This window comes from Ovis canadensis, chromosome 15 (assembly GCF_042477335.2).
Source record: "Ovis canadensis isolate MfBH-ARS-UI-01 breed Bighorn chromosome 15, ARS-UI_OviCan_v2, whole genome shotgun sequence".
Taxonomy (NCBI): domain Eukaryota; kingdom Metazoa; phylum Chordata; class Mammalia; order Artiodactyla; family Bovidae; genus Ovis; species Ovis canadensis.
Window position 1 is genome coordinate 72,266,031 of NC_091259.1, and position 25,216 is coordinate 72,291,246.

A 25,216-nucleotide genomic window follows, 5' to 3' on the forward strand; every position below is an offset into this window, starting at 1 on the left:
ATAATATTTATTGACTTGGAGGAATTCCTCTTCACTGGTACTTGAATTAGCCATCCTGTGGATAGATCTCACAGGCTCTTCCAGGTTCCAATGTTATTCTTCAGCAATAAACTTACTGAAGAAGTGGAGAGAAAGTACCTATAATGGCAAAATCTCTAAGTAGTTTTTATGGGAGATACAAGGATGGGTAAGAACGTATATAAGGCTGGGTAAATTGAGCATACAGTTTACAATGAAGAATAGGACTGTAAAGACTCATCAAAGAAGGCAAAACAGGACAGAAGTCATGAGGAGAAATGGGAAGTATGTTTCCTGGAGATTTAGAGACAGCAGCCCTCAGCAATCGGTCGGGGGGTCCCTGATGGCTTTATGGGTGGTCAGAGTCACTGAGTTGGGCAGGAATTCAACAGGGAGGGAGCCATAGGTATGCCTCAAACTGGCCTAAAGGACAATACAGAAAAAAGGTCACTTGAGGAATAGTGAAGAGCCTCAGTACCTGGCTTGGAAGTTTTGGACCTAATTTCAGTGGATAAAGGGAAGTTGCTGAAGGTGACTGGGTAGGGAAGTGACATCACAGTGGTTGTAACCATCATAATGGGCAGGGGGACATCAGCACAGCGAGCAGATGAATCATCTGGACCACTCTGGGGAGAAACAAAGGCATCATAAAGAGGAGAACCCAAGTCTCAGGCTTCTGGTTGAAAATGGTTTGAATTGAGGGTATATGTGTGTATACAGGTGTGTGTGTGTGGGGGGGGGGGGAAACCATGCGAACTCTGTGGGTGTGGGCAGGAAGCCAACATGTTGCTGAACCTGCAGCAATGCATTAGCTTTCATGGTACTTTGTGAGAGATGGGGAAGAAGCTCATGATCTCAGAGCATTTCAAGTCTTGTGTTCTATCCAGAGCCCAGGCGTGAGTATACGAGGAACAATAGGAAGATGTAGGGAGGCTGAATGACTGGCTCCTACCACAACGAGGGAAGGAATTGCATTTCCCAGAGCCTCCTCTCCAAATCCACCCTCTGCTGATGCGTGCACACCTCGGGGGCAATCCCTGTGACTTCTGGCAGTGTACCTCCCTGTCTGGGATCATGCTCAGAAGCAAACACGGCTCACTCACAGGGCTGCCTCCTCTTTTGCAGTTTCCAGTGGGTTTTTTGGAGGCCAGTGGCATGAAATCCATCCTCAGTACTGGACCAAGTACCAGGTGTGGGAGTGGCTCCAGCATCTCCTGGACACCAACCAGCTGGACGCCAGCTGCATCCCTTTCCAGGAGTTTGACATCAACGGCGAGCACCTCTGCAGCATGAGTCTGCAGGAGTTCACCCGGGCTGCGGGGACGGCGGGGCAGCTTCTTTACAGCAACCTGCAGCATCTCAAGTGGAATGGTGACTCTCTTTCACTCTCTCTACCCTGTTGGGAGCCAGCTGGGAAGGGCAGAGACTCTACAACTGGCAGGGTTCCTGTTTAGGGACATCTGAGGATGGTCTTACCTCCAAATGACTGTTTTCCAAAACAGGGAAGTAGAAGGGAGATGAGAGGGGACAGGCTTGAAGCCTAGGGTACAAGGTGTACCAAATCCCATACAAATCTAGGGTAATGTAATTCTCTTCTTATGGTTAATTTCCAAGGAGACAAGGGTTAGCTGGGTAGTCACAGAATACTTGGTGCTCTCAGAAAACCACTTATTTCTCTTACAAATGGGGTTTGATTATTTCATTCTCAATCACTTGCTGGTTAAGATTGCCATGGCTATTTTAAAAAGTGGCTCAGACAGTAAAGCGTCTGTCTACAATGCGGGGGACCTGGGTTTGATCCCTGGGTCGGGAAGATCCGCTGGAGAAGGAAATGGCAATCCACTCCAGTACTATTGCCTGGAAAATCCCATGGACAGGGGAGCCTGATAGGTTACAGTTCATGGGGTCGCAAAGAGTCGGACACGACTGAGTGACCTCACTTCACTAGGTTCTTACAATGGGACATAAGTATGGGAAAACAAAAAAATAGGTGAAATTACATATAGTTTGTTTTGGTGGAGGAGAGAAAGCTTATGTTATTACAACAGATTCTTAAAAGGTCCTAAATGAAAAAGGGTTAGAATGACTGGTCTGGACAGGTTTGGTATGTTTCTGCAGTGACTTCTGGGATTGGGGCTATCCTAGAGCCCCAGATGTCTCTTCTGATGCCTCACCCAGCATATAGACAGGAAGCATTCAAAGGCTATCCATCAGTGATAGTTGGTTCACACATGCATGCATGCTACACTGGCTTGGAAGGCTTGGTAGGGGAGATAGCTATCTTGCAGAATGCCCTTGACACCGGCCTGAAGTTCTTCTGATAATGGTTATTTAAAAAACTAGCTTCTCTGAGAACCCTTTTGGGAAGCAGTGATATGTATGAATAGTGGGCTGGCCTGTCTACTTTGGAACGGGCACATCTATCCAAGCAGAACCTGTGTTTGGACGTGGAGCTGGGGTTGTGGGAAGCATGAGCTCCAGGGCTATGGACCAGATTCAGACCCCGACAGCTGCCATCAACACTGAAGAGACCCAATGTCTGGCCACTGAGCTGGCAGCATGGTGGCCATTTGAGATGACCTCATTCAGCTCCGGGGCACTCCCTGCTTCCTGCCCACCTCAGAAGTGGTTGCTCATTTTTCTTTTACTAGAACCAAACCAAACAAGGCTCTAAAAATAACGCCCAGGAGTCTTCAGAAAGAGCAGACTTATACTTGAAGAATTAAAAATATTTACCTCCCCACCTCCAATTAAATCCACTCCTTTAAAGCTTTGCTCTGATTGAAGCTTAAGACAGGGAGGCGTGGGATGGGATGTGGTCACCCTTGACTTCGCGGCTCTGGCCTTCCATCTTTGGCCTTCCATGACTTGTCTGATCCCACTGCGTATGGCCGGTGCCTCTGACTGCCTCCTGGCCAGATTTCTCACCTAGTTTTTGTCATTTGCCTTTTTGTAAACGTTCTAACTTACATTTATTGAGTATTTATTTATACAAGGACTCCAAGTGAATAGATTCACTTGGTGACCTTATGAGAAAATAAACATCGTGCCCATTTGATAGGGGAAGTTTTCATCTGGGAAAACTGAAGGTCAGAGACGTTAAAGTGTGACCTCTGCTCCTGAGATGTTTGTAATCTGGCTGGGGAAGACAAACATACAAAATGAATTTACCTGTATATATGTGCTTTAATGGGGCTTTCCAAGTGGCGCTAGTGGTAAAGAATCCGCCTGCCAGCGCAGGAGACATTAGAGACATGGGTTCTATACCTGTATCAGGAAGATCCCCCGGAGAAGGGAATGGCAATCCACTCCAGTATTCTTGCCTGGAAAATCCCATGGACAGAGGAGCCTGGCGGGCTACAATCCATAGGGCTGGACACATCTGAAGCTACTTTTCACACATGCATGCATATGCTTTTATGTGTGATATATCTGAAGAGAAGTTGTAAGGCATATGTAAGAGAAGAATCACTGCACGTACTTAGACGTGTCTCACAGATTGGATCTAACCAAAAAGGGTTACATTTAAGATCAAAAAAGGATTAAGATGGCTTTGTGTTTTTGTTTGCATTTTGCGTCAGATCTTAGTATGGGAAAGCACCTTAGAGGCCATCTAATGACTTTATCTAGTTTAATCCCCTAAATTTAGTTGAGGAAACCAAGACCGACAAAGCTGAAGTGACTTGCAGCTATTAGTAGAGAAACTGGTCTTCTAACATCTAAACTTCTAGTTCCCTTATACTGGATATCTTCTCTTTGAAAAGCTAAATAATTCCATTTGAGGTGGGTGCCCCAGCTACTGATTTTCTGGGCCAAGGACCCCAGGCTTGAGATTACAGATGCAGAGAGGGAAGCCCCCTCTCAGACGCAAAGGATAATGATTAGGCAGTGGGCTTAGCAGAAACTCTTCCATGAAGCCAGCTTTGTCCTTAGCCAAGCAACACATTTTGGCTCCGTGTGGGCCCACTCTGACTTTCCCAATCTGCCCTTCACAGGCCAGTGCAGCAGTGACCTGTTCCAGTCCACGCACAATGTCATTGTCAAAACTGAACAAACCGGTGAGTCGTGGTAGATGAAGGGAGCCAACTTGGGAAGCAAAGGCCTGGGGAACACAAGTTGGGAGGGATTGTGAGGGAGAGTGTGGGAGCAGGATGGAGCCGGTGTTTGGGCAGGAAATCCAGGGATTCCTCTTCCCTGACTGTCTCCAATGGGCCACCCACCCTGCCAGGAATCTCATTCCTTGTCCTTGGGACCATGCCTGCCAACTGTTTCTGACTTCTAGACTGGTGGTGAGCCTAATTCCTCCCACACGTCTCTGCTTCCCGTGGTTGGTCAGGGGCGCATCCAGGCTCTGATCCAAGAGCCCAGAAAAATGCAGAGTCTAAGCGCGCATCCTCTTCATTGCAGAGAGTCAGGGGGTTGGGCTTAGCCGAGTCAGGAGAGGCAAGAGCAGAGAAGAGGAAGTGTCAGTATCTCCTCTCCCCCTTCTCCCTTGGAGGGAGTGTGTTTTGTTAAGAGCAGGAAGCACTGGCCTGGGTGTCGTAGATTCTACGACAGACAACAACAGGTATATGAGGTGACCCAACGAGGAGAGAAGGTGTTACCCCAAGAGACTGGGCTTGGGGAGAGATTGAGGACCTTGGAGTTTCTGTAAGGATATCCAAAGCAGCTGTGGAACCAACTCCTGCCTTAAGAGCACTTTCAGACAAAAGCTGCTGCTCTGAGCCCCGAGTGGAGTCTGCGGTCCCAGAGCCATTACATTCACTTTGTACTCCTCCTTCTGCCCAATCATCCCTCCTTTCTCTGTCCTGAACTCTCTCTCCTGGGGACTTTCTGTCTCCCCACCTCCCCCCACCAGGGGATCTTCAGAGAACAGTAACTGCCTCCAGAAGTTGTGCCCCAGAGCCTGGTATCAATCAGAGTTTCCTGGCATATTGCCCTTTTATGACCTCTTAGTCTAGGGAGAACTCTGCAAGTTGCCCCAAGTCCCCAGGAACTGCTCCCGCCCCAGGGTCTCTCCCCATGCCCACATCAGCGAGAATGCAGGCCACATGGGCCAACCACAGAGTCTGCCACAGGCCTCCCTGAGGCTTGCGTGCCAGTCACCAAGGACAAAATTTGACCTGGGGTGATTTGTGAGTCACTAGGGGCAGAAACTGGCCCCATGCAGGTATTTACTCTTGTATAAGGGGGCTGGTCTACCATTATTAAAGAAAAAACAATAGCTGCTAAGCATGTTAATTAGGTTTTCCAGCCCTGCCCTTCCCGCCTCCCCCACTCCAGAGACCAGGGCTTGAGTTACTCAGATGGTTTGTGCTTTATGGGCCCGACTGCCTTAGAGGCAGGAATAGAACTCGGCCAAGAGGGTGGTACACCCTCACCTCTAACCCCCACTATTGGCCAGACAGATAGCCCCAGTGGAAGAGCCAGAAGGTGATACTAGAGAGGTCCCAAATACTTGACAATTCCTCCTCGACCATCCAGACATTCTCGTGGTGCCAGTTCAGGAAAGCTGAGCTGAAGGGTGGGGAAGAAGGTGCACCCTGGGAGGAGGGGAGAGGAGGCTCATGCAGGGGCCAACACCCCCAAACCTCTTTTGGTTCAGTTTGTTTTCAGAGACAACAACAGGTGTACGAGGCAACCCAACGAGGAGAGAGGGTGTAACCCCAAGAGATTGGGCTTGGGGTGCCTAAGCACGTAGCTATTAGTTCAAATACCAGCTAAATCCCTATGTCGTAAACAAGAGGACTTAGCCAGTGAGTCAGATTTTATACCGTTTATGCTATAAAAACAAAATGAAACTCGGCCAGTGGCTTACCACCCCAGCCCTGAAATTCAGATGCTGGGCAGGAGGGAGCTGAGGGCATCTCTATCTGTGAGGAGGGGCATGCAGGTAGTTCCTGGCGGGGATGAGGTGACAGCTCCTGCCAGATCGCTCAGCTCTTGTCCAGCCAGGAAGAAAAGAGATCTTCTGTTGGAGATCAGCCAGATGTGGGGGGTGTGTAGGAGTTGGGCTGCTTTTGGGGTAGGTGGAGGGGAGTTTCCTTTGAGTCTGAAATCTAAAGAGTCAAGAGATGTGCTTACCCAGCACTCTGAAAAAAGAAAGAACTTCTTTTCCAAGATGAAGCAATGAAGCCCTACTCTTTTTTTTTCTTTTAACTTTTTATTTGGTATTGGGACAGAACCAATGAACAATGTGATAGTTTCAGGTGGACAGCGAAGGGACTCGGCCACACATACACGTGTCCCTTCTCTCCCAGACCCTATTCCCATCCAGGCTGCAATGCAACACTGAGCAGAGTCCCATGTGCTATACAATAAGTCCTTGTTACCTATCCATTTTAAATACAGCAATGTGTACATGACCATCCCAAACTCTCTAACTATCCCATCTACTCCTGGCAGCCATAAGTTCATTTTCTAAGTTTCTAAGAGTCTCTTTCTGTTTTGTAAGTTCACTTCAGATTCCACATATAAGGGATGTCATACGATATTTCTGCTTCTCTCTCTGACTTACTTCACTCCGTATGACACTCTCTAGGACCATCTGTGTTGCTGCAAGTGGCACTGTTTCATTCTTTTTAATGGCTGAGTAATATTCCATTGTATATATGTACTGCGTCTTCTTTATCCATTAGAATGAGGTTCTACTCTTAAAAGCTGTTTATTTGATTCAGATACAATCTCCTCTTCTTCTCTTCAGTTTTATTTTGAAAATTTTATGTCCACCCCTTAAGACTATTGGAGATGTCCTGGAGGGAGGGAGCTGTCACCTAGCTTAAGAAGAGTTTCACTCTGGATTTTAGCAATAAAGATTCTACGATAAGACTGAGCAGACTTTTTGCGAAAGAAACATAATTAATTCTCCCAGGAAGATATTACTAGGAAAAGATGCTCATTCATCATGAAATTTTTTTTGTCCTTACCATTTTTTTTAAACTAGTATAAAAGTATTCTGGTGACAGTGTAATAGAATGGATGACGATGCCAGGCCCCTGAACTCCCCCACCCCCAAGTGCAGATGACACATCCCCAGGAAAGCGCTGGGCTAGGATAGGATCCCACCGCTGCAACTGCTCTCACGCCCCTCAAAATGCAACAGGCATAGAACACCTGGATGAGGCTGTAACAAAGTCCATCTCCCCCAGGGCGCTGGAAGAAAAACTGGGCTAGCATTATTGTAAATCCACATGTGACTGAAGTAGAATCTGATCTTTTCTCTCTGAAAACCACCTTCTTGTCCCACACCTTTTTGATAATGAACAATGAGTAAGAAAAGGCAAACTCCCCACCTGGGTAAGGTGACTGCTGACATTTCCATTTTCTGTCCTTTGCAGACCCTTCCATCATGAACACCTGGAAAGAAGAAAACTATTTATACGACACCAACTATGGTAGCACAGTAGGTAACTAACTCCCCAACACTTAAGACCCCCGTTACATTCTGATTCTGTTTTTCTAAAAGCCAAAGCTTGATGTTGTAAGCAGGGGGATCTTAATGTCCCTTACGTTTTCACTGCCACAGATTTGCTGGACAGCAAAACTTTCTGCCGGGCCCAGATCTCCATGACAACCACTGGTCACCTTCCCATTGGTAAGTTGTCCTGACACCCAAGGCTGAGTGTACCATATACAACTGCTTATTGAGAATTAATGAGAATTACCAATGTTCTACATTTCCAGCTTTGCCGGAGTCCTTCAAGGACTTCCCCAGTGGCTCAGACAGTAAAGCGTCTGCCTACAGTGTGGGAGACCTGGGTTCAATCCCTGGGTCAGGAAGATCTCCTGGAGAAGGAAATGGCAACCCACTCCAGTACTCTTGCCTGGAAAATCCTATAGACAGAGGAGCCTGGTAGGCTACAGTTCATGGGGTCACAAAGAGTTGGACACGACTGAGTGACTTCATTTTCACTTTCACTTTTCCAATGAAGGTCTGGGAAAAGTTTATAAAAGAACTGCTTTTGAGTTCATATTTATCTATGGAAAATGATCAGCAAAGATGCCTCTAGAAAAGGTATTTTCCTCCTGTAAATCCAAATCACTGTCTTGTGACAAGAAAAACTCTCTTTTCAATAAAAACCTGCTTTTGTGAAATTATCTGATAAAATTATTAATAAGTGGGTATATTAGGGGAGAAGGCTCTATTTAATTTTCAACAAGCTGTCTTTGGCTTTAGAAAAAGAATGTCTCACAATGGAATCCAGAAGTCAGTGGACTTGGGAAGATGGTCTCTGGGTTGAAGGTGCAGCTGCTGAAAACATCTAGAACCTTGGGAATCATGGGTCAGTCTTAAAGTCTGCACTTGAAGGCTCATCAGGACTCTCTAATTAGTCAGACCACCTGCACATTATGAGTTATGTTCATATTTGTTGTGTTCAAGATTGGATTCGTCTGGAGGCTATCTATCCATGACTCAGTCAAAGTCAAACTGAGTGAGAGGGTTGGTCTGTTGGGAGTCTGGGAGAGGGGCTTTCAGATTATTCCTCTTCATCCACTTACAAATAGGTCTATTGGTAGGAATGAATGCACAAGGAAGGTGAAGAGATGATTTCATGCCAACTCTTGATCTCATTGGGAACTTGTGGCTCTGTCTGGCTCTGTAAAGTAGAGCTTAGACCTGTTACAAGTGACTCTGTCTTTTCCTGGAACTTAATTTGGGGCAGCTTCAGAACTGGGATTTTAAAAGTGTGTTTGTAAAAGGCAAGAGTCAAACAACAACCCCTTCTCTCTTTCTCTCTCTCTCTTTTTTTTTTTTTTTTGGCTTTTGTTGAGTGTGTTTTGAGAACTGAAAAAACGAAAGCTTTCGGTTTGAGGTTTTGTTCAGTTCAAGCCTCTTGAATGAGACAGGGCTGGGAGCCAGGGTAAATGCTTCTGGAATCGAGGTGAAGAGTGAAGGCCAATTCATTTTTTGATTTCCCCCTCCGGAGCCCCGGTGGCCCATCCCGTTGTGTGTCACTCTAAATATTTGCTGAAATTAGGGAACTAGATCAAACACTGAAACGTTCTGCGGTAGATTTACCATTCTGGGGGAATTGAGCCAGTCAGGGTAAAATTTTGTTGCCACTCAGTTAAGACTAAGGTTTTCAGAGCTGAAGAGACCACCCTCGTCACCCTCTGACTTCCTGCCGCACTTCCTAAGGTATTACATCCCATTTCCTGAGTCTTTGGCTTAGGGCAGAAGATTGCAACTAAGAATGAAGTTGAACCAACCACTTCCTGAGCCTCAGGGGTGGTTAGATCTCAAGGCACCTGGGAAATCAAAAGCAGTCATCACAGCTCTGGCTGCCCTCACGCCAGGCGCCCCTGCTCTCTTTTGCATCCTGACTTACCTGCTAGAATCTCAGAATCAATAGGGACCAATGTCTGTTTTCATGTTTGTGGGCGTCCCTGGTGGCTCAGGGATAAAGAATTCACCTGCAGTGCAGGAGGTGGAGGAGACCTGAGTTCGGTCCCTGGGTAGGGAAGATCCCGTGGAGGTAATGGGGAACTCACTGCCTTCTGAGTTCACTTACTCAACTTTTGAATAGTCCTTCTTAAAATGAGCTTTATAAATCTACTCTCCTTCACACCCCTTGATTCTTTTTTTTTTTTTAATTTTTTTAAAGTTGATATGTTGTATTTTCATTTTTATTCAGTTCAAGAAATTTCCTTTCTTTTTTTCTGGTATTGAGCATGTGGGGATCTTACTTCCTTGACCAGGGATTGAACCCACGTCCCCTGCAGTGGAAGCACAGTCATAACCACTGAACCGCCAGGGAAGTCCCTTCATTGATTCTTAATCTCTTTATCCTGGATTCCTATCCTGAAATTGTAACACAGGCTGAAAAAAGAGATAAGCCATTCAGGAGCTCTATTGGAATGATCACTTAATCAATTCAGTGTCTGGGTTGGTAAATTCTTGGGGGTAACAAGCCCTCCGGGTAGAATAGTTAATTATAGCCTTGTAAGGATCAGTCCCTTTCAGAATAGTTTAGTCTCTACTGAATGGGACCAGGACCCCCGAACCTCCACCCCTCACCCTGCCGCAACCCCCCAGCCCTGCCCCAGAGACCTGTTATTCGTCTGAGTCTTCAGATTTCCAGCTCCCATGAAATGGAGGGCAGTTAGGTATCTTTATGTGTTTTAATGCAGGTTACAAGCCACACTGAGGCGAGGCCACACATAAACTGATGCCCTCACTGATAAACACAGGTGGGGAAGCGGGCCGTGTTTTGATTTCTCTGTCATCTGCTCATTTCATAAAATGGCTGCCGCCAGTGTTCCTGATCTGCCCGATAATCCTCAAGCTAATCATGCCAACGCAGGCTTGATGTGTTTATTCACCGACTCGCTGAGCCTAGAGCGAGGGTGGCATGGTCTATTCTAACACTGAAATTTGTATATCCCGTAAAGAAATGGCTCACAGCTGAATCATATGCAAATGCTTCTAATCTTTGCTTCATGCGAAGCAGCTTAGCTGAAGTCATGCTCTGGAGCTCTTCATAAACTTGTGCCTTGGTGCTGCCCCGGTCCGGACTGGACCTTGGCCTGAGGTGTCTGGAAGCAGAGCAGGAGAAAACCAAGCTGGACAACTTCCTCAGAGCAAGCTATTATTTTATAAGGATGAGTCACCTAACCACACGGCTAACTTCAAAGCTTCTGACTTTTATTTGAGGGCCAGGGGAAGAGCCAGGGGGAGAGGCCATCGTATTAAGGTGACGTTTCAGATCAAAAGATTTTAGTGCTGAGGCAGGTGGGTGATTCTACAGCTTGCCCCCCATGCACTGGGGACTAGAAGAAGAGGCTGGAAGAAATTCGAGTGTTTTTTTTTTTTGCCTGTGGCTGCATATTCTTCCATACGATGATGGCCACATTTTTATTGAGGGCTTTTTTTTTTGGCTGAGGTTCTTCCTTAAGATGGATGGAAGTCTAGCTTGAGTAAATGGTTGACATCTTAAAAAGAACATTTCCTCTTGGTGTAGTTGGTCTGGGGGTTCTTACTCTGGAACCCATGGACAGCTAAATGACCCACAAACTCCTGAAACTGTTACAGAATTTGATGAGTGTACACACACATATGTGCCTCTTTCTGGGGAGAAGGTCCAAGGTTTCCAGTTTATTCATGAAGATACCTTAATTTCCCAAAGTAATTGATTCTTGCATTACATGTGCTTGCAACCCCTAAGTAAGGATTGAGGCCAATAGGCCGAGAGACACTTACACTTGGGTTTTTCTGACTTCAACCCTGGCTCTGAAATAATGGCCCTGCACCACTCCTGGATGCCATTTGAAAATAAGCTTTCCTTGTGGCCTGCTGGGTAAATGCCACTCTTTGTCTGCAGAACAACGTGGCCCTGTCAGCGTGATGCATCACTTGGAAACCGGGGTGGGTGCCAACCTGTCGCAATATTGTCACATCCTGATGGGATGTCGCAACCTCACTGCGAAACCTACAGAGAGAGAGAGAGAGAGTGGAGTCTCCTTGCATTTTCTGTGAATTTGTTTTTCCAAGTTTTAGAGAAATCTGAGTCAGGTGCAAAGCCTCCTGCTGACATTGTTGTATGGGGAAGAAGTGGGAGGGGTAGTGGAGGGTGGTGGTGCATTTAACCACCAGAAAAAGAGGTTTCTCTTCTAACCAGATCTTATTAAAACTCTTTCATCCATCCCACCATGACTTTCAAGCTGCTGGGAGCTCTGAGTTGTGACAATCTGGGTACTCAGATAGGTGAATGTGCCTATGCACGTTGGGAAATACAGAATCATCAAATTGGAATGACTTCTCCCCACTGACTAGAGTGTTGCAGAACTGAACCTGATTCTTGGCAGGGAAGGCATTTATGAAATCTGTTATGCGGCACCATCTTTGTAAATGGCAAAGAATAGTGGTTATGAGTAAAACCTCTGGATCCTGCTAGTACTTTCCTCGTAGGGTTATTGTGTGAATCACATAAGGTGCTTCATGTAAAGTACTGACCACGGTGCCTGGTACATAGTAAGTGCTAAAGAAAAAAGAGTTAGTCTTTACCATTTGCATTAGGATCTAATGATATTCAAACCTTATTGAATAATGGACCACTCTTGACAATCTTGAACGCTTGGATCCTCTTCCTTTGCCAGCAGTGTTGGTCTGATTAAAATGCTCTTGAAAGCCACACATGGGTTAGCAAACTCTAAGTGAGGGAACTCTGATGTAATGCTCACAGAAGAGATGTGATATACTGGCCCAATTTCTGATCGGAATTGGCTACCGCTTACGAGTAGCTCTGTATTCAAGTTGGCAGATTTTTGATGGTGGGCTTTTTTTTTTTTTTTTTGGTAAGATCTGCGTTAGTTCTCCTGATATTGGACATGCCCACTGATATAAATACACACATACACACACAGAGGCACACACACACAGAAGCACACACACAGACACACACATACTGCTTAGTCATTTAGTTTTCTTTTTAACAAGTTTTATTTCACAAATTTGCCTCTGTCATTTTCTCTTGTTGATAATCTCAAGGGTCACCATCATGAGTCATTTGTTAAACTAATTTGTGTTTCCACAGTCCACTGTGGCCCTCTGTGCTGAGCTCAGGCCAGTCAATGGCACCTTTGTCTGGCTGATTAAAATGTAACTTTGCATGCCAAAAAAAAGGCACTCCTTTGGCTTAAAAGTCATCTTTCTTTGTTTTAAATGTTTACATTTTGGTATTTCACTTAAAAAAAAAAAAACTGATGACATAAATCCTTCAATGGCTTCTTATCTCTCACAGAATAAAAACTAAAATCCTCAAAATATCCTATAAGGCCTTAGTGATCTGAACGTCACTGTTTGCCCTCTGCCCCTTGCTCACAGCCACTGTCTCCCTTCCATTCTGTGCACATCAACCTCAGGGCCTTTGCACTTACTATTCTCAGGCACAGTGGGTTCTTCCACAAGGTCTCTGTGTGGCTGTCTCCTTCACACCCTCTGGTCCCCTTATCAGTTCTTCTGTGACCACCTTATATTTAATCGCAATTTATTCCCATTCCCACATGTCTACCCTTTTTTTCTTATCCTGAAATATTTTCTCTGGAGCACTTATCTCTGCTCTGTTTTGGTCATGACCAACTTCATGAATAGTGCCAGGCATGTAGTGGGTGTGCAATAAATCCTGGTGAACTGAATGGATGAATGAAGATAACAATTGTAGGAGACAGGGAAATGAAGCAGCTCTCATTTTTTTTTCTCTTTAGCAGAATCACCTGATATGAAAAAGGAGCAAGACCACCCAACAAAGCCCCACACCAAAAAGCACAGTAAGTTGGCTGGCTTTTGTTGCCTCCCAGCCATTCTTATCGTTCAAGCAGAGGGTTGCTGGAAGCTACCAGTTTTAAGGCAAACATTGCCTCTTCCTGCTGCCTGCATTTCTTCACCTCAGACTGGGTGGGGTGTGGAAAGAGAGGCATCACTTGCGGGCCAAGCAACCCCTCTGCAGTGGTTTCTCAAAGTAGAGTTTCAATGGATATTTCCTCCTCACACTGTTCTATTTGTTCTAACACTGAGACCTCTGCGAATGGGAACTTCTTACCGGCATGTGGTGGGCTATCTCCCTTTCTCCAGGAAAAAAAAAAAAAAAAAAGGGTGGGGTGAGGAGAAAGGTGGGAAGAGGTATATTCTTTTTTTTTTTCTTTTGCTGAGTGTTGGCTTCTTTCTTTTGTTGGGTAACTGTTCCAAGAAATATTGTTTATTCTTAAGCGTCAGCAGTGCTTTTGTGGAGCTATATTTCCCCCCATAATAAAATCTTATGAAAGTGTATGAAATATCAGAGATGTGGAGTTGGTGGGGAAAAGGGATCAAGGCGGTATAATCTGGAAATTGTAGTGGTTGGACATCTTTGCTATCTGCTACTCCATGTCATCCTCAAGGACTGAAGGAACACAGCCTCGCTAACTGGGGCTTGGGGAGGGAGTTGTGTGTCACAAATCCAATGGGGATAGAATTGAATTTGGTTGCTAATGTCATTACAGTTGTTGTTTTATTTTCAGATTGACTCCCTCAACCCCCGTGAAACCCCATCGCAATATATTCTAGGCCTAAGAGTTCTAGAACCCTGTGTATTTGGCTGACACACAATTGTTGGGTTGCAGCTGTCAAATTGGTTGAGATCCTATTAATAAATAAAAGTGGCTGAGCATTGTTCTCCTGGGAAGTAACAAGTTGAAATGAGTCCCCAGCAATCTGTTAACCATATTTTGAAGATACTCCCACTAGCCTAGGTGATCTAGGACTGATTTTTTAAATTTGTTTTTTTTATTGAAATTTATTTACGATGTTGTGTAATTTCTGCTGTACAGCAAGGTGATTCAGTTATACATATACATATATATGTATACACACATTCTTTTTCATTATTTTATTTATTTTTTACTGGAGGATATTGCTTTATAATATTGTGGTTGTCTCTGCTGTACATCAACAGGAATCAGTCATATCTATATCTATATCTATATATATCCCCTCCCTCTGCATCCTTTTTAAAAATATTTTTTCCATTGTGGTTTTTTTATAGGATATCTAATATAGTTCCCTGTGCCATACAGTAGGACCTTGTTGTTTATGCATTTTATCTATAACAGCTTACATCTGCTAACCCCAACCTCCCACTCCATCCATCCCCCAACCCCTTCCCCTTGACAACCACAAATCTGTTCTCTAGGTGAGACCTATTCTTTTGTCTTGGCTTTGCCACTGATTTGCTTGTGTGACTCTGGTCAAGTCAGTTAACTTCTCCATGCTTCAGCTTTCTGATTTGTAAAATTAAAAAATTGTGCTAGTTCATTCTTAAACTCAATGCTGGAGATGCTGTGATGCGGTATCATAGGTGGGTAGCAAGGTATTGAGTATTTCTTACTTGATGGAAGATGTTTCAACTCTAGGCTTCCGCGAGCTGTTCTTTGCTGTGACTTAAGCTGTGAATAAACTCTTCTTTTCCACTTGGCCTCAGATCCACGAGGGACCCACTTATGGGAATTCATCCGCGACATCCTGCTAAACCCAGACAAGAATCCAGGGTTAATCAAGTGGGAAGACCGGTCTGAGGGCATCTTCAGGTTCTTGAAATCAGAGGCTGTGGCTCAGCTATGGGGGAAAAAGAAAAACAACAGCAGCATGACCTATGAAAAACTCAGCCGAGCCATGAGGTTAGGAGTTTCATGTCTCCAAATATGATAAGACCACACGACCATTTATTCCCCCAGCCGTCTTAATAAGACCAGGCCCCTTACACAATGTCTTTTGTTACAGATATTACTACAAAAGAGAAATTCTGGAACGTGTAGATGGACGAAGACTGGTATATAAATTTGGCAAGAATGCACGTGGGTGGAGGGAAAATGAAAACTGAAGCTGCTGACACCTTTGAACACAAAGCTAAATACCCCCCCAAATGATAACCAACCATGAAGTTCCCGGACGTAAATATTTCAAAGACTACTTGTTTTCTGATATTTATGTACCACAAGGGGGAAAAAATACATCTACTTCTAACAGGAAGAAGGAACATGACAGTTGATAAAATTATTTTGTTACTTTTGAAGTATGTCCTATATGGGGAACAAACGTACACAGTTTTCTGTGAAATATGACGCTGTGTCTGGTTGTAATTTTTGACTCTATCGTGAAGTTCTTTTCTGCTGCAAGAAGGACAGAGTCTTGTGCTTCTTGTTAAGAGAAAGAAAAATAATCAGAGGGCATTAAATGTTTTTATATGCAAAATGATTTAGGAAAAGGTGACGTGTCCTCCACACGTAAGCATTCACGTGGCCTCCTCAAGTGAGGTGGATGTGGTCGCCAGGATGAACTTCAGGGTCTCAGATTGATGGGATGAACCAGAAGGATGCTTGGGATGTTTACCTTGACCTTCAGGAGTGAGTGAGTGGAGACTGAGGACTTCTGCAGTCCAGGGTGGACTGTAATCACTGCATAATCACATAAATTTCCTGTTTAAATCAGAGAAGAATAATGGTGCAGGGGGCTTTATACTCATTCAGGAATGATTTACCTGGTGTGAAGTCTATCTTCCCTCCTCCTTTTCGACTCATTGGTGAAAAACTTCAATTGCCACCTCTGCTTACTTTTGGTTGTTTAAGAGAAGGTCTGTCTTTGGTTATTTTTATATTAATTGCTTAAAAAATAAGTGGGAAAAGGAGATGATGAGTTTTCTCTTGTATTCCCATTGTCTGTGGTTTCAAAATTGGCACAATTGACATTTTTGGCTGAATTCTTCTTCGTTGTGTATTATTTTGGCTGTAGTGTGTGTTTTGAGATGTTTAGCATATCTATGACCTCTACCTACTATATGCCAATAGCACTGTGGTCGTCAGAGCTGTCACAACCAAAAATGTCTCTAGACATTGCCAAAAGTCCCCCAGGTTGGGTAGGTGGAGAACCACTGGTTTAGCTAGTCAAGATGAAGATGGTGATTTACTCTTAGAACAACAGCAGCAAAAATCCCTGGAGTGAAGACTTTAAAGTCAACCTATTTTTCATTTTTAAAATGTTGGGACAATGGGTTGAAATTGCTAGAGGGACTTCTTTTCAGAACCTCAGATGAGAGCTAGAATCAGATAGCTTAAACAAGAGCTAACAATACAACACATTTTCAGTAGAATGACAAAACAGAGAAAAAATGATATTGTGGAAGGAAACACAGAGGAGAGAGAGGGAGACAGACAAGACAGAGAGAGGTTAGTGCCAGGGAGATACATTCGTAGATATTGCTTCTTATAATCTTTCCTCTTTTGGATAACCTTCCTGTCTCATTTTAACTCATTCCAAAGTGAACGCTGTCTTGCCTAGATTTGGATCTAGAGGAATGTTAAACAAACAAACAAACAAACAAAAAGACTAAAGAAGGGAAGGATGGAAGAGAAAAACAGAAAACTCAGATCAGGAGCTGTGGTCAGGAAAGAGTTATAGATGTTCCTCAGTATCTGTACTTCGACAATGCTGAGTAGCACCTCTGGAGGTGACCAAGCCAGGCAGAAAGAAAAACAACTCAGTTGTACCTTCAGAAGGTCATTCATCTCACTAAGCTGTGCCCCAAGGTCACTGGCCATCGTGGCTCTCCTTAGAAGGATGATGAGCAGCACAGATCTGAGACATTCCCACGAGAAAGACAAACCTTGCTCTCTAAGCAAGGCTATAGAACTGAGGCTTTCCCAGCAGTTGACCATACTTTCCGAAGAAAAGATTAAACTTCCAGATATTTGAATTAATGTAAACACGTGAACGTTTGCATGTCTGTGCGTAGTTATTAAGAGACATCTGCTAATTTGCTCTCTGCTGTCCTCTGGCTTGGCCTGTTCATCATCTAAGCTGCCTGGATCATTCTCTGAGCTCTCCCTTCTTCAAAACTGTAAGTTTCTTTCTCATGTTCCTCCAAATTGGTCTTGGCTCTTTCTTCACCCTCTCTGTTGAAGAGCAACCCCTGCTAGGTAGTGAGTCTGGGGTGTACTGCCTGGAACACTGCAGATAATTAGCAGATTGTGTTATTTGTTGAAAGTGACGGTTTCTTGGCACCTCGTTCCTACTTAAATAGGTTGGCGTATTAAGTTCTCAGCATATCTCTCTATTGTCTTGGCTTGAGTTTGATGCGTTTTCTATGTGCTATTCGTGACTTGGAGAACTCAAGGTAATTGAGCCATGCCAACTTGGGGTGTGAGCAGAATCTTTCCCACCCCAATGTTGCAAGGGAGAGCAAAATCTCAGCAACAAGCCAGCAGCAGGTGAAGCCCCCTTCTTTTGGCAACTCACAGCTTCTCATCTGAGAAGCTCTCATCTGAGCCAACACTCCTATGATCACTACACATGGCCTCCTTAAACCCTTCTTACACTAAAGGCTTGGGCTCTTATTTTATTTTTGCATGGGAACCTGAGGAAGGAAATGTAGGAGAAGTCTTAGGAAGGTGCTAAGACTTTACGAGATTCAGAGCATCTGGGGCCTCTAGATAATTGACTTAATGAAACGAGCAAAGCTCTGACCCCCAGCGACATGCCTACAACTTCTGGAAGTTGCTTTCTGAGCAGCACAGACCAGGGCAGTGAGCTTTTCTTTGAAATGTGCTTGTTCTTTTTCAAACTGTTCTTTTGCTAGACTGTAAGCTCTGTGAGGGCAGGGATGATATCTTAGCAATACTGTTTTTTCAATACCTACATGAGATATGTCCTTAGTAAACTATATGATGAGTTAATAAATAAATGTCTTCTGGAAGACTCCTCAGATTGGGAGCCCATATCCATAATTGTGATGTAAATTGTTTCTTTACTGGACGAAGAGCACAACAGCCAAAACTTCAAGGACTTACTATCTGTCAGATGAACATTTTACTGTGAGGTTCTTTACTTTGCCTTCCTACCTGTGCTGAAATAAAACCAAGACAGGTTATTTGGTTCCGCGAATCAACCTATGTTGTGTGAGAATTCTGTCACCTCCCTGGGAACTGTGAGAATTACCTGGTATATGAGAAGCCAGTCATGAACCTTGAACCTGTCTTAAACGATGAAGATTATGAATGTTTCTATGATGTAAATTTCTATTTAAGTGTAAAGCAGTTCTAAGTTTTAGTATTTTGGGGTTGGTTTGTATTTTTTTTTTCTTTTTGAAAAATATTGAGGGATCTTTTGATAAGGTTAGTTATGCACGTTAGATTTTAGCTTTGCAAGTGTGTTGTTTTTCAAATGTATGAAATATAGGAGAAGTTAAAATAGTAAGAGAAAAAGGCAGTTATGTTATTCTTCTATAGTTAAAAAAAAAGTTTGTTGAGTGCCTACCTGTGTGCACAGCCTGGAACCATCTTTGGGAGGAGTTTATCTAACTATATGGGGTGTAAGAGAAACTCCATAGGAGCCCATGGAATGGCTACTTCCTATGTGAAAGGAAGTACGTGAGCTGAATTAGCCTCAACATTGCTTCTCAGGATTCCATTTCTGGAATAAGAGAGAGAACATTGAATAAAAACTTGTTGAGACTGGGTGTCGCAAACCACTGAAATGTGTAAGCCTTCATGAGTTTAGCTTAATTGGGATTTATCTTTCTGTAACTGTCTGCCTAATTCTTGCTTTTCTTCCCATCTGGCTTCTGGGTTGACATTTTTTGGGGAAGCAACCCTACTGCCGCTATTTTTTTTAACAATCAGAAACCTTGCCCTTGAAACTGTGTTAAATTCAAACTGAGTATTTCTGTTTTATGAAAGAATTATTTTTTTCAAAATACAGGTGTTTTTTTTTTTGTTTGTTTGTTTGATGGGTCCCAGAAAACACTAATAAAAACTACAGAGACCAGCTTGTAACTGTGTGTTTCATGCTTCAACAAGCCATCCAAAACTGGGCTTAGAGGAATGCACTTAGTCTGTAGCAACACAATGTAGGCAGTTTCTACATGTGTTTGCTCAATAATCATTTACTGAGCATCTACGCCTACATGCCAGGCATTGTCCTAGGCACTGAATTATGGCAGAGAATGAAAGAGACAAAAAAATTCTGCTCTTGTGACATTTATGTTCTGTTGGATGGAAATAGACAAGAAACAAAATATCGACACACAACGTGGCATATCAGATGTGTAGTCAAGAGATGCAGAGCAAGGAAGAGTAGAGTATGCTCGTATGTAGGGGTGATTGCAAGTTTGGGCAGGGTTAAGAAAGGAACCGTGGAGATAGCTGCGGGGGAGGGGATGGTACCCTATTGGAGGCACCGCAAATGCAAAGTTCCTGAGGTTCTTGACACCTGTTCCTGAGATGTCCAAAGAAAAGGAGGGTAGTCTGTTTGCAAGATAGACTCAGCAATAGTAGGAAATAATGTTAGAGAGCTTGGAGGCTAGGCTGAAGTCTCTAGTTTGAGTGAGATGGGGAGCCAGAGAGGAATGTCGTGTTCTATTGCTGGTTTGAAAGGATCCTTCTAGCTGTTCTGTTAAGAATATATTGCAGGAAGCCATTCAATGCTGAGTGTACATTCTTAGTGAAGGATGAACAAAGGGAGGCAGAAAAGACTACTGTTACATCCAGCTTTCCAATACCACACTTAAAAATATTTCCAGGCAGGACATGTGTTCTACCTGTTGATAGCATATTTCTCCTGGGGGCGCAGAGTCTTCAGTCCTTCAGTCACTTTAGTTCATAAGTCACAATGAAAATAACTTGGGGAAGAACCAGTTGATCCCAGGAACTGGGATGTGTTCTTTGTATACATGATTGCATTTAACCTACATGCAACTTGTTATATATAAATATTATCTCCAATTTTCAAGTGAAGGAAATGACAGTCAGAAAGGTTAAACGACTTTCTTAAGGTCACACAGTTAGTAGTAATTGGTAGAACTGGCATTGTTCACCCAGCTCTTTTTTTCCTGAAGTCCGCATTCTTTTTTTTGGCTGCACCAGGCAACTTGCAGGATCTTAGTTGCCTGACCAGGGACTTAACAGGGGCTGCGGCAGTGAAAGCACCGAGTCCTCACCACTGGACCACCAGGGAATTCCCCCAAAGTCCATACTTATAACCCTAACATTTCTTTAGTGCGTCAGAACACTAATGTTTTACACACACACACACACACACACAGAGTTTCATGGTTAAAGACATTGAAGAAATAGTACTGAGTCAAATGATGTATTACAGAGTTATTTACTGTAGGATTTTCCAGAGCCTTTGTGTTATGACGTGCATTGTGAATCTGTAAGAGAGGTAAAAAAGCATTCCCAATTCTCCAAGCCTATTTGGCAATGGAACTTTTTCATCAAAGAAGACTTCATGAAATCAGCACCCTTTGGAACACTGTTAGGGAAGTGATCTTTTGAGATTACCTCTCTGAGCTACAAGAAGCAGTATTTTCATTTTCAGGCCATATTAGTATGCTGATAATATTCAAGCACATCAAACTCAGCCCACTTTATATAAATTCCATTTTTTTCCAAGGAGGAGAAATTCCCTCATTGCCTTAGGAAATATTTGCATTGACATATTTCTCAGTAATCATGAAGAGCTTGCAGAGTGTATCCTCTTTGGGAAACAGGAACTCTCCTGAATTTTAACTCTTTAGAAATATCTGTCTGTCCAAAACCATAGGTGCTAGGCACATGTGGTGATTAACATTTTAGTTCATTAAAATTATATAAATGAAAATGTATACATATTGGATAAACAGATATAGAACATTTTTATAATCAAAGAAAGTCCCAATGGGCAGCACTGCTCTAGAATCTGACTTGGGAAGATGGGATAAGGGTGGAAAGGGGAAAGGGCAGTAAGCAAAAATAATCAACAGTGAAATAAGATCCTCTAAGCCTTAGAAACCAGAGGTGACCCTGAATTCTAGAGAACAAAAAATTAATAAAGATCCAAAGCAAATATCTCTGTGTTTGCTGGAATGGTGACAGTTATCTACGAGTGCAAACAAGTTCCATGCTGTCAGTGGAGTCTTGGAGTGGGAGGAATTGAGTATGCTTATCTCCAAATCCCACAAATACTTTATAGTTCAGTTCAGTCCAGTCGCTCAGTTGTGTCCAACTCTTTGCTACCCCATGAACCGTAGCATGCCAGGCCTCCCTGTCCATCACCAAGTCCCGGAGTCCACGTCCATCGAGTCAGTGATGCCATACAATCATCTCATCCTCTGTCATCCCCTTCTCCTCCTGCCTTCAATCTCTCCCAACATCAGGGTCATTTCAAATGAGTCAGCTCTTTGCATCTGGTGGCCAAAGTATTGGAGTTGCAGCTTCAACATCAGTCCTTTCAATGAACACCCAGGACTGATCTCCTTTAGGATGGACTGGTTGGATCTCCTTGCAGTCCAAGGCACTCTCAAGAGTCTTCTCCAACACCACAGTACAAAAGCATCAATTCTTCAGCACTCAGCTTTCTTTATAGTCCAACTCTCACATCCATACATGACCACTGGAAAAACCATAGCCTTGACTAGATGGACCTTTGTTGGCAAAGTAATGTTTCTGCTTTTTAATATGCTGTCTGGATTGGTCATAACTTTCCTTCTAAGGAGCAAGCGTCTTTTAATTTCATGGCTGCAATCACCATCTGCAGTGATTTTGGAGCCCAGAAAAATAAAGTCAGCCACTGTTCCCACTGTTTCCCCATCTATAATGTGAATGTTCCAAGAATGTGGCTCTCTGGTTGAAAATTTTGATATTGAGGAGATATCACTGAAATGGGAAGGGAAATGAAACATCCAAAACAGGAATAGCTGGTATTGCCCACTGTCAGCTATAAATGCCATGAATACCACTTTCTTCCTACTTTTCAAGACCAACTTCTTGAGTGAGTAGTTGACCAATGGTGGTGGTGGTTTAGTCACTAAGTTGTGACCCCATGGACTGTAGCCCGCCAGGCTCCTCTGACCATAGGATTTCCCAGGCAAGAATACTGGAGTGGGTTGCCATTTCCTTCTCCAGGGGATCTTCCTGATCCAGAGATTGAACCTGTGTTTCTTGCCTTAGCAGGGGGATTCTTAACTGTTGAGCCACTAGGGAAGCCCAGTTGACCTATAGACTCTCTATTTCCTTATGTCTCAATTCTCTTCTGTTAACCCATAATCTGGCCTCTGTTCATATCGAGACACTGAAAATGCCCCCTGAAGGTCATAGTCAAACTCATCCATACCTCTGGGACTTGATTTCAGTTGTTCCCTTCACCTAAAATACACTTTTGATGGTCTTGTGGTTGGTGGATTCCTAAAGCCACCTTTGTTAATCACTTGAGCCTCAGCTCCTCACCCACCTTCTCCATGACTTGCTATTGTGCTATCCTCATTTTATCTTCTTTTTAGAACTATCACTGCTTGAAATTACATTTTTAGGACATTAGGTTACTCTTACAGTATTTATATTCCCTGCTGGAATGGGAGCTTCAAGAGAGCAGGTATCTTGTCCACCACGTACACCAACATATTCCTAGCGTTAGGATGTGCCGAACATATGTAGCTGGCTCAATGAATATTTGTTGAGTAAATGAAGGACTTTTTTTGCTTTCAAATTCCAAGAACTTTCTTTTGACTTCATGATTTTTGACATTGCTGACCCCCCTCTCTACTTTGGAAAAGATCCGTTTCCTTTCCTGCACCAGCTTTCTTCTCCTGCTTTCCTCAATCTCAAGTTCTTACTCTTCCCATCCTTCTAATGACATGTGTTCCCCAAGATAAAATCCTTAGCCTTTACCCTCGTCTCTTTACATTCTCACCCTCAAAGCTTAGGCTCTCGAAAGCTCAGTTTAGAGACTTTGTGAGGATATGAGGGATGAACAGGCTATTTTCTTCCTGGTCCTGGCTTCAACTCTAACTGGCTGGAGACTGCGGTCATGTCAGTTAACTTCTCCGTTCTTTAGTTTCTTAGTCTCCTAAATGGAAATACGCACTAAATTCCCAGCAGTGCTGTGGGAATGGAGTGGACGGAATCTAATATTTATGGAGGGTTTATACAGATAGGCACTTTGCCAAACATTTTGCATTTATTTATTTGATTCTTTAAATCTTTGTCCAGGAGATAGACTCACTGTTATTTCCATCTTGTAGTTGAGGAAACTGAGGCTTAGAGAGGCAAAGAATCTTACCTGACTTCACCTTGCTGGTGTGTGGCAGAGCTGAGATTTGAACCTCTGCCTGAGTGGTAAAGAACCCACCTGCTAATGCAGGCAGATATAAGAGATGCCAGTTTGATCCCTGGGTCAGAAAGATCCCCTGGAGTAGGAAATGGCAATCCACTCCAGTTTTCTTGCCTGGGAATCCCATGGACAGAAGAACCTGGCATGCTGCAGTTCATAGGGTCGTGAAGAGTGGGACACAGCTGAAGCCACTTAGCTTGCAAGCACACACTGGCTGAGTCCAGAGTTGGTGTCTCAATCCTGATGCTCTACTGTCTGTCTTGGAGAGTGCTATGAAAAGAATGAACCACTAAACAATGTAAAAGAATTATTACTAAATTTGTGACAACTCTAAGAGAGATATTTAAGGTCTTTAGTCTGGGAACCCAGTGATCTCTAACTAACACGGTTGTTTTCAAGCCAGTTTACCTTGTGTTAAAGTCATACTTGATCATCCCTAGCCAGAGATGATGATTCAAAGAGTATTCAGTGTCTGATCTGACTTAATATCTCAGTCCCAGAGATGCTTGGAGCTGGAAGATCATTTGGTTTAAACTGCCATCAGAAACCCCAGAGGAGGAAATGGCAACCCACTGCAGTATTCTTGCCTAGAAAATCCCATGGAAAAAGGAGCCTGGCAGGCTACAGTCCATGGGGTTGCAAAGTATTGGACATGACAGAGCAACTGAGCATGCAAGCACACACACCATAATAAAAGTGCAGAGAACTTAATATACAGACCCAAGGTGGTCACCCAGGCTCTTAACTAAGAGCAGAAGCCAGTTTTCCAGTTTTCCTATTCACAAATCTTTTCATGCAAATGTGAGCTTTCCTGATTGCGGATTCCACCATCCCCCGCAACATGGAGATATCCTTTACAAAGTTTTTTTCTCCTGACCTTCATGGTGATGCCATGTGACCTTCTTATGCTGACCCTTTGAATCTTATACTGGTTCTTCAACATCACCTCCCCTCTGGGTCCCAGACGGTTCAGTAGGACAAACTGCACATCTTGGATGTCAGTAGAAGAGCAGATGTGGAACCAGAGGAACCAAGTCAGAGCTGGTAAAATGTGATGAATGCAGAGATCCCTAGCACTGGGAAGGAAGGAATATAAGAGATTATGAAATCTGGTAAAAATTCCATTAATCACCAGCTCTCTGACGTCGCACCTTGGCATCACTGTGTGTGTGTATGTGCTGAGACACGTGTGGGCATGTATATGAGCCTACCCTCCTCTCTCTCACTCTCTGTATCGCTTTCAGAGTCCCTGTTTCTTTCCCATACCTTCCCTTCCTCTTGCTCACCAATCCTTTTCAGACTCCTTCCCTCTCCAAACCTGTCTTTCCAGGTTGCTGAAAGACGGAGAGCTGACAAGACGACAGTTCCAGTCCAGGGCCCGGAATGGTGCCATCTCTCTGAAAGCCTCAGTGGTGACAATAACAAATGGTATTTACCCAAGAGTTATTAACACATCAACTGTTCTCCCTTTGACTATTTAGTCTTGTCATTCAGCACTAATAGACTTTTCCAATGGCAAACAGAGAGACAAAAAGGAAAACAAACAGGGTATTCACACTTGATAGAGCCGGTGATCCTTGCTGA

The 25,216-nt window shown here is 43.7% G+C and overlaps 1 protein-coding gene across 2 annotated transcripts in view; it reads left to right on the forward strand.

The window, feature by feature from the left end:
• EHF (ETS homologous factor) overlaps window positions 1-19,309 on the forward strand; it is a 43,496-nt gene extending 24,187 nt beyond the window's left edge. Inside the window, exons 3-9 of one of the 2 annotated variants that reach the window (XM_069553665.1) lie at window positions 1,144-1,389; window positions 4,014-4,076; window positions 7,356-7,424; window positions 7,544-7,612; window positions 13,222-13,284; window positions 14,973-15,168; window positions 15,272-19,309. In XM_069553665.1, the coding sequence (XP_069409766.1) occupies window positions 1,144-1,389; window positions 4,014-4,076; window positions 7,356-7,424; window positions 7,544-7,612; window positions 13,222-13,284; window positions 14,973-15,168; window positions 15,272-15,371 (806 nt within the window). In that variant the 3' untranslated portion in view covers window positions 15,372-19,309. The remainder of the gene's footprint in view (window positions 1-1,143; window positions 1,390-4,013; window positions 4,077-7,355; window positions 7,425-7,543; window positions 7,613-13,221; window positions 13,285-14,972; window positions 15,169-15,271) is intronic. The other variant, XM_069553666.1, reaches the window with a different exon arrangement.
• The last annotated feature ends 5,907 nt before the right edge of the window (window positions 19,310-25,216 follow it).